The sequence below is a fragment of the Euprymna scolopes genome, chromosome 29 (assembly GCF_053919585.1).
Source record: "Euprymna scolopes isolate OS-2025 chromosome 29, ASM5391958v1, whole genome shotgun sequence".
NCBI lineage: Eukaryota > Metazoa > Mollusca > Cephalopoda > Sepiida > Sepiolidae > Euprymna > Euprymna scolopes.
The window spans coordinates 25,543,549-25,560,329 of NC_136510.1; the positions used below are offsets into that span (position 1 = coordinate 25,543,549).

General features: G+C 32.5%; 1 protein-coding gene across 1 annotated transcript in view; it reads left to right on the plus strand.

Moving 5' to 3' along the window:
* The window catches only part of LOC145252553 (ubiquitin-conjugating enzyme E2 N), a 60,557-nt gene extending 45,842 nt beyond the window's left edge, over positions 1 to 14,715 (plus strand). Inside the window, exons 3-5 of the mRNA XM_080112106.1 lie at positions 5,188 to 5,332; positions 8,081 to 8,221; positions 14,486 to 14,715. Of these exons, the coding sequence (XP_079968232.1) occupies positions 5,188 to 5,332; positions 8,081 to 8,221; positions 14,486 to 14,523 (324 nt within the window). The 3' untranslated portion in view covers positions 14,524 to 14,715. The remainder of the gene's footprint in view (positions 1 to 5,187; positions 5,333 to 8,080; positions 8,222 to 14,485) is intronic.
* Positions 14,716 to 16,781: the final 2,066 nt, after the last annotated feature.

Genomic DNA, 16,781 nt, shown 5'->3' on the forward strand with positions numbered 1-16,781 from the left:
GAGCGCATCTTCAATCTCATTCGTTAAACATTGTGTCACTTTCAGACACGATAAAAGGCTCCTATCGCTCTTGGGACTTGTACACAACTGCCCAACTAGTAGATGATCTATAAAAAAAAAACAAAAAAAAAACGGTTTTCATTAAATGGAAATGGAATCCTGTTCTTTTTTTAAGGTGAAAGTTTTATCATTTCACCCTATATGTGTGTGGGTGTGTATAATATATATATGTATATGACAATTTGTTTTAATTCTTAACTAAAATCAAACTGCCTACTATAAGTAAAATTTTTGGTTAAAATATTTATTAAATAGTTCAATTATTAACAAATTGTTGAAAACAAATTATTTGTAAAACAAAATAAGAAAAACAAAGCAAATCTTTTCTTAACATTAAATGATCCCCCAGAGATTTTCTCTCTCTCATCTCAACTATCGTAAGTATGATTTCACACCAAAGATCAATGGGGGGTGGGAGGGGTTGGGGTCTCTAAATATTTAACCCTCTGACTGATTTATTAATAGTTTGTTGATCTCCAAAACAATGAATATTGCAAAAGAAAAAAAAAAATGCATCAATGTTATGTCTGAGGCAATGCTTCAAACGAATATATTAGCTTTGTGGGTGTCTCTTGTGTAGTTTCTGACTTTCAGTTGGGCACACGCAACTTCTGTTTATACAGGCAGCGGCAGAAATATCTCTCATTTTCATGTGTGATCTTCCAGTTGCGCTCGTGCAGTTTCTGAGCAATCATTAATTTGTATGAATGGAATTGCATATCAGTGTGTAAAATTCTTCTGACTGTTCGATTAGACAATCATAAGACCAAAGCGAGCTGAACGTTTTTTTTTTTTTTTTTTTTTTTTTTACATAGGAATTGCCACTTATTAAGGCCCGGAGGCCATTCGAGGATAAGGGTTAATGGGTATACATTAGTTAATGTGATTATAGCATAGTTTTTTTTGTTTTTTTTCTTTTCTTTAGGAAACTTAGTAACAGAAAGTCTCACAGCTTGAATACTGTCTGGCGTTCAAGCACTTTGAGGTCTCCTAAGACCTTTCTTTTAAGTGCCGAACCTGTAGTTCTGAAATTTGCAACCCATAGCTGTATTGATTTTTCTATCTCGAACAACATCATGCTGTCCTAATTTGTAATGAACTAGGAAAGCTCTCTATGTTGCAATTACAAATTCCACCATTCTTCAAAAACATTTCTACAGTAAAAGCACAATGTAAACCAGTTCAAATTATATTGCTTGATGAGGGTGCCTGAAAAAAATATGGCAAGTTATTAGCTAAATGAAAATGTCATTGGCACTTGCATAAGTTCATTAGCAATATATATAGTTGAATGTTTAAAATGTGGGAGGTATTTCTGCCACACTGTAAGCGAAACCGGCATAGATGAGTTCATAATAAAAGGATACTCTAACTTAACATCTAAATCTGACCCTCAAGATCTCCATGGACATGGAATATGTGCCTACATTAAAGATGGCTTCCCGTGTGGTAGAGATATCTCCAGGGAAGACCCTAATTTACCTTATATGTGCTTCTGGATTGCACTTGCTTACACCACTGCATTCATATTTGCCCTCTATCGCCCCCACAACAGCGAGGTTACTGTCCTTAAGAATATATCTGAGAAAATTGACCACATCCTGTTTGCTTATCCTTCGGGCTACCATTCACATTTGCGTTGACTTCAATGTCCATAATGTGGAATGGCTGACCCACTCAAACAAGACAGATGATGAGGGGAGGTTCTGTCATGATTTTGCCATTGCCTATGACCTCACTCAGATTGTTCAGGAACCCACCCGTGTGTCCGATACTACTGGTCAGTATGCAAGCCTTCTAGACCTTTTTCTCACAACTTCCCCTGAGCTATGTTCATTCTATCTCCCCTGGGATCCTCCGATCACACAATTGTATCTGTTAAGATAAAAATTAAACACAATAAGTCTTCAGATGTACCTCTCCACCGTGCTGTATATCGATACTCTATGGCTGACTGGGATAGATTCCGTACATCATATCTGATTTACCTCTGCATTCCATGTTTAAAAAGGATGTATCCTCTATAGTATCAGACCTGACCGAATGGTTAATTGTAGGCATAGACCAATTCATACCATCCAAAAAATTCCAACAAAAACCTAACAGCCAGCCATGGTTCTCTCTAGAATATGCTGCTGCCATTGCGCACAGAAATCACTTTTTCCATAGCTACCAACGTAATAGATGTACTGAGACTAAAGCTGCTTTCAGAACTGCCAGCAACCACTGTAAAAGAGTAATAAAAAATGCAAGAGAGCTATATGCTCAGTCCATCAAATCCAAAGTAGCTGAGCAGCGGCTTGGCAAATAGCAAACAGAATCCTGAACAGATGCATCTGTTCTATCCCAACCATCATCAATGGACCTGAGGTCATTTCATCAGCATCAGACAAGACCAAACTATTTGCCAAGAACTTTGTAGCTAACTCTACCCTCTGCGATGAAGGTCATCAACTCTCCGTATTTCCTCCTACAACAGACAACACGCTATCCAACATACAAATATCTGTGCACGAGGTCGCCAAACTAATCAAGAACCTTGATTCCAGTAAAGCAACTGGCCCAGACGGCATTCCAATTATAGTGTTGAAAAGGCTTCGACCAGAACTTGCCCCCATACTTACAAAACTGTTTAAGCATTGCCTTAAGGAGAAGTGCTTTCCAACACCCTGGAAAACCTCATCAGTATGCCCTGTATTTAAGAATTCAGGTGATAAGTCATCTCCCTCTCAGTACAGACCAATAAGTCTCTTGTGTGTCATGAGTAAGTTACTGGAATCCATATTAAATAAAGAAGTAGTCAACCACCTCAGCAGAAATAACCTCCTTAGTGACATGCAATATGGTTTCCGTTCTGCTAGATCTACAGCTGATGTGATAAGTTATATCCCATAGGATTAGTGAATCTCTCGACAAAGGCTTTCTTTCTAGGGCAATTACTCTTAACATATCAAAGGCCATCAATAAGGTTTGGCATAAGGGCCTATTTCACAAGATTTCCAGCTACGGTATAACTGGAAATGTTTTCTCAATAATTAAATCATTTCTTTCTGATAGGTTCATAAGAGTAGTGGTTGATGGGCAGCAATCAGAGGCCCACAATATTAATTTTTTTTTTTTTTTCCAAAGACAATCACCAAAAGATAAGCGTTTTATTATTTCTAATGCCAGTGATTGTGGAAAAAGCATGCTCCCAGTTCCAGACCTGTATTGAGGCTGAAGGCGGCTACATTGAATAGATGTCAGCTCTACTACATAATCAAGTTACCTGAATTGATTTTTTTCAATAAAAGTTTTAAAATAAAGACAAGTTTATCATTCCACCTTATAATTATCGTTACACGTTTAAGGCAACACTGTTATCGTTCCACCTTATAATTATCGTTACACGTTTAAGGCGACACTGTTATCGTTGCACCTTATAATTATTGTTACATGTTTAAGGCAACACTTATCGTTCCACCTTCTAATTATCGTTACACGTTTAAGGCGACACTTATCGTTCCACCTTCTAATTATCATTACACGTTTAAGGCGACATTGTTATTGTTCCACCTTATAATTATCGTTACACTTTTAAGACGACACTTTTATTGTTGCACTTTTAAGGCGACACTTATCGTTACACGTTTAATGCAACACTGTTATTGTTCCACCTTATAATTTTCGTTACATGTTTAAGGCAACACTGTTATCATTCCACCTTATAATTATCGTTACATGTTTAAGGCGACACTGTTATCGTTCCACCTTATAATTATCATATTCAGTTTAACAGCAGTTTTACATGCTGGCATGTGTTGAGCAACTTTTAGAAACTGACTTTCGAACTAAACTGTCTCTGCCCAGTCCCTCTTTATCTCAATTCCCCTTATCACTTCCTCCCATGTTTTCCTTGGAATCATTTGATGTTTTGGGTCTTTCAACATCATACTCCCCCCTCCAGGTGGCCCAGTCAAATTTGATCAGACCCTAACTTTTATCTCGCTGGTAACATGCAAAGATGAATGTTTGCATATTGTTTCACTCTTGGTATTTTTGTACTTTATAACATTTAAAATATTTTTACCACTAAATTTTTTTTTTTTTTTCAAAGAAAAAAGAAATATCAATAAAAATATGAAAAAGTAATTTTGTAAATTTGGATTTTTTTTTTATTTATTTTTTTTTATTTATTTTTTTTTTTTTTTTACTGTTCTCATCTTGAATCTTATTTCTTACAACATTTCAGCCGATGTAACCCTCTAACCTTCAAGTGTATCTTGTCAAACTCTGGAATCTTTACGTAATTTTAAATGCAATCCCTTATTTAATCTCTTGGGGTGGTATGACTGGTTAGAATTGTTAAGTAATGTGTAATTATATTCTTAGTATTGCTTGCACTGAGGAGTGAACCTTCAACCTCACCTCCCAAAAGAATGACGCTTAGACCCTTGCAGACTCATGACATAACAGATAAGGTACTAAGTGACCTTCTTCTGGATGTTGAAGGTTCAATTCTCAGTACAAATGATACTAAGAATACAATTGCAAATGACTTCTATCCCATCATGGCTGGCGGAACTAGAGAATCCTACCCCCTACCCCACTGAATTAAATAAAGAGTTTCCTTCAAAATTCTGTGCCGATTCCAGAATTCAGTAAGATACAGCTGAAGGAGCTTGTACAAATAATGCTCAAGATGAAACCAATAGTTAATAGTATAAATTATCAATCCTCATCTCAACAATTCAGAAAGATAGTTTTGAAAAGAATTTAATTTTAGATACTGAAAATATTTCTGATGTAGATAAATTTGATGCATGTCTGTCATAGCAACTTGTGATTTTAAGAAGGTTAGACACAAGGTCGTGTGGTTTTTGAGAAGCCGATGCACTAGGGTAATCACATTCTGACCTACAAAAAATGCCTGAGCAGCCTTCTTTGCATTCCCTGGTTGGGATACCTCCATCAATCAGCAATAAACCAATCCCTTTTAAAGAAATAAGATAAACCCCGGGAGGACGGATCTCCATAATCGAACCAAACCTCAGCCACACAACAACAAACTCATCATTGGATTAATTTGTATCATAAGTTTGTATACGATTATTTTATCCTTTTTAACATTTTTTTTTTTTTTTTCAGTCTCCATATGAAGGGGGTGTGTTTAACTTAGAACTCTTTCTTCCTGAAGAATATCCAATGTCAGCACCGAAAGTGCGATTTATGACAAAGATATATCATCCAAACATTGATAAATTGGGCAGGATATGTCTGGATATTCTTAAAGGTAAGTTCTTGCTACTTTTTTTGTTTTTGTTTCTTTACACTTGAATTAAATGCTGTGTTGAAGTCTGCAAAAGAAACTGTTCATAGAAATTCTGTTTTGTTTTTGGGTATACAGAGGAATAAAGGAAAGTTTTTTTTTTTTTTTTTTTTTTTTTTTGCCTTTGCATTGGTGGTAGATAGCTGAGTTCTTGCTGTGAATATTTTACAGGGAGGAACCAAAAGTTGCAGCTATGTCAAGCATCTTCGATGTAACTAATGATAGAGTAAAGAAAAAGGAGCAACATTTCTGTTTTTTTTTTGTATTTGAATACGTTGATGGAAAGCAACCCGATGGTACAGAGTATATTTTTTTAGTGATGGGACAATTGCAATATTTTTTTAGTGATGGGACAATTGCAATATTTTTTTAGTGATGGGACAATTGCAATATTTTTTTTAGTGATGGGACAATTGCAATATTTTTTTTAGTGATGGGACAATTGCAATATTTTTTTTAGTGATGGGACAATTGCAATATTTTTTTTAGTGATGGGACAATTGCAATATTTTTTTTAGTGATGGGACAATTGCAATATTTTTTTTTAGTGATGGGACAATTGCAATATTTTTTTTTAGTGATGGGACAATTGCAATATTTTTTTTAGTGATGGGACAATTGCAATATTTTTTTTAGTGATGGGACAATTGCAATATTTTTTTTAGTGATGGGACAATTGCAATATTTTTACTGATTCCGATACAATTACCGATTCCAATTCTTTATAAATCTCTAAATATTTAACTATGGAATTATTTTTTTTCCAATTACCATAAAAACGCATGTTAAATGTGAATACATTTTCTCGAGCATAAAAACACTTGTGGAGCGGAGGGAAGGAGGGGGGGTATTTATAGGGTTTTAGTTTTACTGGTTTAAATCAATGAATATTTATTTTATTATTACTACGAGCAGTGGAAGATTTCGTTTTAAACAAAATCAAATAAAAAAAGATAAAGGAATCGTTTTTAGTATCGTATAATAGACAAATTTTTCTCAATACCACAAAAAGTTCTGATTTTTCTCCGATTCTGATTAATCGTCCCAACACTAATATTTTTCCTAGGATGGGGAGTGGGGGAGGGCTTTAATCCATCCATCCATAACCATGAGCTCCTGGAGGGCATAGGCCATCTACAACTTTGTAGATGCTGTTGTAGCAAGGAATTCTTTATTCATGGTGAAGGTGTTGGCCCCACACCCAACCTTCCCACAAGGTACATACAGGTTGAATTTAAATTATAAGTATTCGTATATCTATTTTTCAAAAATCTTTCATGTTGAATATAACCGGAATGGTATAATGTCTTTGATAATTCCAAGAGAGGCCTCTCTTTTCAAAAAGAAACCAATCAAACGTATGTCATAAAAACAGAACAAAGAATACAAATCCAAGATAACTGTCATGCAGACTAATAAGAGAGAGGGGGAGGGGGTGAATTTGTTATAATTTATTTATTTTTATTTTTTAACGGTTTAAAGACCAAAAAAGTGCAGAATTTTTTTTTTTTTTTTTTTTTTTTTTTTTTTTAAATAAACAAACATGTTAAAATGTTTTTTACCATAATGAGGGTATGGACACTAATGATTTCAACAATCGCTTTTATAACCACAAGTTATAATAACCAACCAATCAGAAGCTTAAATGTTACTATAAAAAATGTCAAATTTTGGATTTAGCTCAGTTCACCATTGGCCTCTGTCTCCAAACCACTCAATACTGGAACTGCCATCTTTGTTACTAGGAATTACTTAACACTCAAGATCGGAACTGCATTGATTCTTCGCCGATTTGATTTACTGTCGCCATCTTTGTTCAACATAATGTCTCAACACTTAACAAAACATTTTATTAAAATCAAATTCGATATTTCAATCCGTAACAAAATCTTCATCAAGGAATATAAGTTGATTTTTTTTTTTTTTTTTTTTTTTACGTACCATGTTGTTGGAAGTAATACCAAGCACGTTTCTCTCAGATGTTTTGTTGAGGGTAATGTCCAATTTAGTATTATTTGTTTATTATGTTTTTGGAGTTTTTTGTTAATTTATTTAACTTATTAATATTGTCATTCCTATTTTTATTTTTTTATTATAACTTCCCCTCTATCTTTCTATTTCTTATGATTTCTAAAATCATCCATTCTTACAAGGGAGATAACTGCCATTAATGCAATCAAATGTTTTGTATTTAATTAAAAATACAAAAGAAAATCTTTCCGGCATTTTTTTTTTTTTTTTTTTTTACATGGGTGTCACCACTTATCAAGGCCCAGAGGCCACTCAAGGGTAAGGGTTAATAGGTATACATTAGTCATTGTGATTTTAGCATAGTAAACAGTGGGAATTTTGTAACTTGGATTACTTAGGGGGACGATTCAATTAGAACTTGTTCACATTGGACTTTTTTTTTTTTTTTTTTTTTTTTTTTTTTTCATAGGTATCACCACATTATCAAGGCCAAGAGGCCACTCAAGGATAAGGGTTAAAGAGTGTACAGTAGAAATTGAAAAATATAATAATCATTAGTAATGAAAATTTGTTAAATTTGATAACTTATATGGAACGGCTCATCAAGAACTTATTTACGTTAGACTTGAAGACAACCATTTGCATGATAAAACAAAAAACAACAATTATTTAATAGACAATACCAGTTTCGTTTATTGGTTATTGTTCCCTTGACATAATTTTTAAAAATTTTTATTTTAGATAAATGGAGTCCCGCCTTGCAAATTCGTACAGTTCTACTGTCAATCCAAGCCTTGCTCAGTGCCCCCAACCCTGATGATCCACTTGCAAATGATGTAGCAGAACAATGGAAAATAAATGAGGCAGAAGCTATCCAGAAAGGTAATCTTATAAAGTTATTAGGTACCCCCCCCTTTCTCCCCCCCCCCCAAAAAAAAAAAATTCGGTAGAAAGAAAATAAAACATGATTACAAACCAAGAGAGCTTTGATTGTAGATGATCTGTTATTTGTAACTTTTTTGCAGTGGGGATAGGGGCGAGGATTTTTTTTTTTTTGTGGTATTTAATAACTAGCTAAGGTACCTGTCTCTTGTAAGGTTATTAGGTACACCCCCCTCCCCCAAAAAACGATGTGTTAGAGAAAATAAAAATAGATGATCAATCATTTGTAAGATGCTTAAATTGAGGAGGGGGGTAATCTATTTTTGTGGGTATTTATTAACTAGTTAAAATACTTGCCAGTTCTCTCAAATTTTCCTTAATTTTACTGTTGTTGACCTGTTCTTGGTCTAATCGGACAACTTGCTAAAAAATGATATTACTTAATTAGCAAAACAACTCGATTGGTTAATGGATTTAGTTTTTGACAATAATAGTAGCATTGTTTATATATATTTAAGAAATGTCCACCATAATAAGAAATGCTATTAAGTTTTTGTTTAAGTTGTTTCAATTCAGTTACCCCTCCTCCTGCTTTCTTGTAAAATACTTCTTTACTTGCCTCTCCCATGAGGGCAGGTTTTAATGTGGAGAAAATTCAGTTTCCCAAAAATGGGGTACTCTGACTTGAAACAAGAATAAAAGTTCCCCCACTTGGGGAGAATTTTTCTTTGACAAACTGAGAACAGAAAGAGATGAAGTGAAGAACCATAACAGATACTACACTTTTCTTGTTGATAAAATGGTAGTTAAATTTCTCTCTGTAAAACTAATCTTTTACTTTTTTTTTTTTTTTTTTTTTTTTTTTTTAGTTGCCATTCTTCTTTGTATGCTTGTTTATCTCGATATTGCATTCTGATTTCCGTGTCTACAAAGCTTAGAATAAAAATGACGTTTGTTTCGTTTGCACTTTGTAAAATATTGAATAGTTATGTGACACACAAGACACTATTAGCCAAATGATTTAATTATTACTATCCAAAGGAAGAACCTATCAGCCCCACCCCCACCCCTTTTTGTCAGTTTGTTCAAGCTAAGGATAGGGCAGCCTACTGGATGCCAGAAATTCACCTGCTATCATATATATTCCAACCAAGAGATCCTTTTAAGAGTCTGACCGTCCCTTTAAGCGCAATTGTTTGAATCTCTCTTGCACTTGGTTCACAATTTTCCAGGTAGTTTTTAAAATCAGTTTTCAGGAGTCTGGTTTCTCCTGTAATCACTGAAATGATTGATATCTCCGTAAGATTCCAGTTTTTTTTCATGTTATACATAAGACCTTGGTATTTCCTCATCTTTTCCCTCTCAGCACTGTTTAACCCAGCATCACCGGGGACTCTAACTTCTAAGGTTGCTTCTTGCTCCCTCTTGTCCGATATAACTATGTCAGGTTTAATAACTTCAAGGTATGCAGATGTAGGAATTGCATAGTCATAGTGGGTGATGCATGACTTATTTCCAACTGTTTTTTCTGGTAAACATGTTCCCAAGGCATGTGTGCACAGTATTGATATATGAAAGTAAAACTTGGCCAATGGAGTTTGAGGATATGCGTTGCATAAGGAGAAATGATATGAGAATGTTAAATCTGATGACCTCAGAGGAACATTAAATCTTGACAGTATAGGGAGATGTGTGCAGAACAGGAGGCTTTTTTTGGTCACATTGAAAGAATGGACATAAGAGTTCTTGGGTTAATAGAACAGTAAAGATAATAGGGTCAGTTGGCAGGGGTAGGCCAATGAAAACATGGGAGGAAATGATGTGGGTTAAATTGAGAGAAAGTGGAATAAACAAAGTCCAACCAGTTTGGAACTTAATTTGACCTGATGTAATAACAATTGAGCTTAATTCTTAATTTCATCTGCTGTCATACTATCGGATCAGGCTGTCTGAAGATACTGGTTTCCTGACCTAAAATTCACCAAACATTGTTTTTTGTTGTTGCTCCCAAATTTTGTAGAAGCACAAAATCAAAACCACTGTATTTCACATTAAATAATCTGGAAAAAAAAAAGGGGGGTTGATATACTGCATAACGGAACAACCAAAAAGTTAATTTCATCTGCAGTATTGGTTATGGTCAGCTAACGTACTTTCTAACTTTCGACATGTCTTCTACCAGGAGCGGTAACAAGGCAAATTAGTTCCCTCACTTTTATTGTTCTTCAGTATTTATACTGTGAATATGTAAATAAAATGTAAGAAAAGGACATTATTGAAAAGCATGCAATAAACATTCACAAATTTATACAAATAATAAAATTAGTCATTATTTGGACTTTTAATAACAAAATGTAAAAAAGTTTTTATTCTATTTGAAATTTTATAATAAATATGTTTATGAAATTAGTTTTTTTTTTTTTTTTTTCATTTTTAAAATATTCTTTTTATTTGAATTTTTATTATAAATATGTTTATCAAATTAGTTTTTTTTTTTTTTTCCATTTTTAAAATATTCTTTTCATTTGAAATTATATAATAAATACGTTTATGAAATTAGTTTTTTTTTTTTTCATTTTTAAAATATTTTTATTTGAATTTTTATAATAAATATGTTTATAAAATTAGTTTTTTTTTTTTTTTCATTTTTAATATATTTTTATTTGAATTTATATGATAAATATGTTTATGAAATTAGTTTTTTTTTTTTTTTCATTTTTAAAATATTCTTTTTATTTGAATTTATATGATAAATATGTTTATGAAAGTATAAAAACATTGAAATCAAAATAACAAAATTCCAAACATTATAAAAAAACGTATCCAGTACATAATATTCCCAAATGGCTTCGATTCTCCACCGCCATAGGAATTCTTGACTAATTAAAAAGACTAATAGTGTTATTTTTATCCGTATAATTTTTATTGTAAACTTTTCAATAATGTCCTTTCCTATTTCATTTCAATATTCACAATAGAAATATCGAAGAACAATAAAAGTGAAGCAACTGATTTGCCTTGTCACTGCGTCCGGTAGCAGCCATGCCGGAAGTTAGGAAGTACGTTAGCTGACTATAACCAGAGTATTTAATATATCCTGGGGATTCATAATACCTTATTTATTAATACAATAGTGTTTTGTAATATCCTTGAAATATCGGAATAGTTCTGAGTTCTGTAATGCTCACTCCGATCACATATTTTTGTGAAACTGCGAGGATAATATATAATGCTAAAGAATGGACGAGGCAATGACGGAGCGTATGATATTGTAATTAATGACAAATGAAACCCCCACCCTAAAAAGAAGTTAATGCCTGGGAAAATATCATGTCAACTGTACACTATCCTCCTGCTACCAAAAGGAGAAGGTAAACTTAGAGAATGGTATCATGAGAAACAAACATATGTTCTACTACCTTAACGAGGAGATAATGCCTACTGCATTATCCTCGAAAGGAGGAGGTAATGCTTGGTAAAATAGTACATTGACAACAAAACATACAATACTCCTTCCAAAATAAAGGAGATAATGCATGCAGGTGTATGGAAATAAAAAGATATTACACTGCCCCCCCCCTCTCCTTTCCCCCAGATAATCCCTGACATACTACCAAAGTGGGTGTAATACCTGGGAAGATTACCCTCATCCTTTAAAAAAGAGGAAAGTGATTTTTAGGAAGACTGTCTTAAAACTTGATTCTTCACTTACCCATTAAATTTTGATTCTTCACTTACCCATTAAAAAAAATTTCACATTAAAAAGCATATACTTAATAACATTAATCTTTTTTTTTCTTTTTTTTTCCAATTAAAAACATTTTTATACTTTCTTGGTCTTTTAGCTACAATCAAAGTGTAGTATCTGTTTTCTGCATCATAACAACATCACACATTTTACTATCGACAAACCAATTGCATATATAAATATATAAGAAAATATGACCAAACAAATGACAAATAATATATTACGGAATATGGATCAAGTACAAACTACTTTAAAAATAAATGGTATATAATTTTGATGACTGTGTATCAGATTAAATATAAAAATTTATTTAAAAACTTTCAAAGAAATTCATTTATTTTGGTTATAATTATTTATTTAATTTTCTCACATTGGAGTTATTTTTCAGTTTTAATATCATAGAAAAGTATTTTTTAATGTTCAGGCATGAGGTTAAGTACTTTTTTTTTTTTTTTTTTTTTTTTTCAATTAAAAAATTTTTTTTATTGCTTCTATTCATTAAAAATCTTTTTAATGTAATTTTTTTAAAACCATGGTCATGAAACTATTAGCAATTGACAGGCTACTAAGCTAATTAGGGAATACATAAAACTTAGGAATGTTACAATAGTTAGCCAATACATAACTCAGAAAATAAACGAATAAATGCAAAAGTCTTTACTATTTATCTAAACTACATTTTAAACAAAGCTGATATATATAATGATATAACATAATGTAGTAATAGTGATAACATTTGCCTTAGGAAAAAAAAATGCTCTTTCCCCTTTCTAAATTACTTAAAACGTGGGAGGGGGATATTATTTATTTATTTTTTAATCTTTATTAGATTCTATCAAATAACAACAATCATCTTTTTGTTGTTTTTCTCCAAATTATCAAAATGTCATGAAAATTATTAGTTTTTCTGTAAATAAGACTAAAACTTCATTAATTGTTACAAAGAAGGCAGGTATTTTATGCTAGTTAAATTAATGCAATTTCTTTTTTTAATTTTAACATTAAATTATTGTTGTTGTAAACTTTTTTTTTACTAAAATTTCTTTTTACTGTTAAACTATTTTCTTTTTGTCAACACAAACCTTCCTATTTTTTTTTTTTTAATTTATTTTTTTTTTTTTGTTAATCCTTTCAGATGAGGTTTCATAATTTGTGTCTTCATTTTTTTGCGGACTGTTATCCTCATCTTCATTGTTGCTTTCACCATATTTCGGTCAACTCAACCTCTGGCCTTCTACAGGTGATTAACCGCTAAAGGGATAAGAATGCTGAGTCTTGTAACTTATCCCCAATAATCACTGCCTTCCATAGTTGTTGTTCTCTCACCACGTTGTGGTCAAGTAATCCTCTGGCCTGTGTAGGATTAAAACTATCTTCAGACAATGCTCACCTGGAACCGTAGACACTCAACACCTCTATTCACTGCACTACGGGCAACTATGAAAAGGAGGATAGCAGTTCAGAAAAAGAATGAATGCACACACCTTCCTATGTTTTTTTTTTTTTTTTTTTTTTTTCTGTAAAAATACTTAAAAATAATATGATGGTTAATATATCGATTGACAAGTTTTTGCAAGCTTCAGAAACAAATAATTGAAAAAAAACCACTGAAAATAGATCTAAAACTCTGTGTAGTAATTCTGTTTAAACCTTGATAATAAATAATAGATTTATTCTTAAGTTAGTGCGATCGTTACCCTTGTTATAATAAATAATAGATTTATTCTTAAGTTAGTGCAATCGTTACCCTTGCCTCACAATTACATGTGTAGCTACCCTTACAGGAGTGTCCATTGTCTCTCGAGATTGAACGGAGGCATTGCAGTGCGATCATTATTACATATTATTCAATGAACTGGAATCATGAACTGGTCCAGATAAAAAAATTTGTTATAATTTTGTGTTTGATGCCTCTACAGTCTTGACTTTGTGTCAAACTTCACTGAGGATTTATTGTTTTGGTCATATTATTTTCATACTTAATGTCTTGAGCTAATATTTATATTAAAATTTTTGTTTTTGTTATTTTTTAAATACGGCATTACAACATATGCTAAATATATAACAATGGAAATTTTTTAGATAAGAGAAAAAAAATTTTTTTTTTTTTTACACCTAATATCTTAGGAGTTAATGTTAAATTTTTTTTTTTTTTTTTTTTTTTTCAAACCTTGCATTACAATATACTAAAGATAAACTACGGGGGAAAGAAAAAAAATGATTTTCTTTAATATGTAAAATAGATCCATATCCACAGCAATAAGTTGATTTTTTTTTTTTTTAAAAGAAAAAAAGACAATATAAACACAAACAGAAAATGATAATACTGTGTAATTTACCCATGGTTTAACTATTAAAATAGAATAAGTCCTGCATGCAGATCTACTTACAATAATAGCAATGCAACAAGTTTTATAGCGTGAACAAAGTCTAAAACAACTTTTCCTACACTCTATGCAAATTTTATCTGAACAACATTTTTTTTTCTTTTCTCTTTTTATCCTGCAACTATACAGCACGCGAATGGACTCGACTGTACGCCCATAAAGATTGAGGCAACTTTTTTGTGCGGAAAACTAAAAGGACATCACACCTGCTTTCTCTCTCCAGCCAGTGTGACCACCATGATGATGACGTTGATGTTGATATGACAACAATGAAGAAAGAAGGAAGACAAAAAAAAATAAATTAAAAAAAAAATAATAAAACAGATAACAAACCAACAAGAAAGAAAAAACACATTTAAGGGGGGGGGATGGTGGTGGGGGTTCTTCTCTTCCACTTTCTTTTGTTCTTGGAGTCCGACCCATCCAGGAACATGACGATGACTGTTGCTTGTCCTATCGATAGAAAATCGGTCTTAGTTTCCCTCCCCTTCTTGCTCTCTTTCTCACTCCATTTAAACTCTTGTCCCCTGCCTCTCTCACTCTCTTACATATACAATATAAATAATGCTTACATACCAATGATTTCTCATCTCTCTCTATGTCTACCCTCCCCCCCATCCGTACACACAACTGCTTTGGGGCGGGGAGGCTTTGGCTAGCAAGGGTCTTTCTAAATTTTCCAATCTTTCATGCTTACACCCCACCCCCACCAGTAGTACCCCGGAGCTAATCCCTCCTCTTGTAATTCTACTATTTATGAAATTACAGCAATCAGACCACTGACTAGTAAAATGTAACACTCACCCATCCCCCATAAAAACATGTGTACGGAACACTTTCTTACTCACTCTCCCAGGTGCCACTTACATTCGCCCAAGATGTATCCGACATCAGGGTTATTGAAGGAGTAGAAACATAAGTACCCCCAAAAATCTTCTTACACCATTTAACTTAACTGCTGGGTTAAATTGAATCTTGTTTGGAAATAGAATTATTTTATAAACAACCCCCCCCTTCCCTCTGTGTCCCTTGTACTCCCCAATGGGGCGAGTTAAGCATTGTTGGTGTCCCTTCCTTCCTCCCTCCAGAACTTTGGTCAGTACAAATGCTCTATATATAAGTAGTAGCTAAATGCTTCGGGGTAACTTGGACCCTCAATCAGCGGCACTGACCCCTTGGTTAAAACTGCATTAGAATAAAAAGTTGACTGAACTGATTGGCTTCTTGTGCTGTTATCACCTCTAACTCTCCCGGCAGACGCTTTATTGTTCCCATTTTCAGTGCTGTTATGGATGTACAAAATCGAAACAATCAAGTTAATCTTGAAATAGTTCTATTTCCATTCTTTCTAACATCAATTGATTTAAAAAAAATAAATAAATAAAAAAAATGAAAAATACTATTTACTGAAACAATCTCAAAAAAAAAAATTTTTTTTATTTTTTTTTTTTTGATTTAATTAAAAGGACTCTTCCCACCAAGCACTGCAATGTCTTCTTCCCTTCCCGTATCCCCACCTTCTACCTTATTTCTAGAAAAGCTGTTTTAAAGGTCATGGAAATTATGACAATGATGATAACAGCTTAGCAATAAATTTGTGTAGTGGGTGTTAACTTTGCTGCCATATCAAGTCGACAATTTTTTTTTTTTTTTTTTTCACCCCTCCCTTCCCATCTCCTTAGGAGATGACAACCTTCCAAAGAGAAGAAAAAAAAAAAAACAATTCTTTAAGATTTGTTCCTCTAAATTCACTTCTGATTTACTGTAAAGAAATACGGATTTTTAAAAGATTTGAAAAGAAGAAGAAAAAAAAAAAGCAACTTAATTCTTATAAATAAAAATGAATTTTAAGAAAAATATTGGTAATCACTTTCACCTATTTTTCCTTTTCCAAAATTGAAATTTTTATTTATTTTTTTTTCTTTATTTTTTTTTTTTCCGTTATTTCTTTTTTACTTTCTATATTTTCTTTTCTTTTTTGTTTCTTTTGTTCTTTATCTTTTCCAAAATTGAAATTCTTTATTTAAAATTTTTTTTTATTTTCTATATTTTTTCTTTTCTTTTGGTTTTTAATTAAAAAATATATATATATTTTATTCATATTTATTTTATTTTTCTATTTATCATAAAATTCTTAGTCTTAATGAAGTAGGTTGGGTGGGGTGTTACAAAAAAAAATCAAATCTAACTTGAAAAATTTTTTATTTTCTTTTAAATTTTTTATTTTGCACAAAACGGTTTTGCACCAACAGGGTTCGATGCTGGGCATCTGAGATTTCATCATATCTACCCAACCCACCCGTCACCCCACCCATCCTCTGATTTTTTTTTTAAGATGCCTGTTTCTGCAAAACCATTTACAGCAGTATATATAAGAAAATGTGTTTTCTTGTTTGGTTTCATTCTAAAAAGAAGATAAATTTTT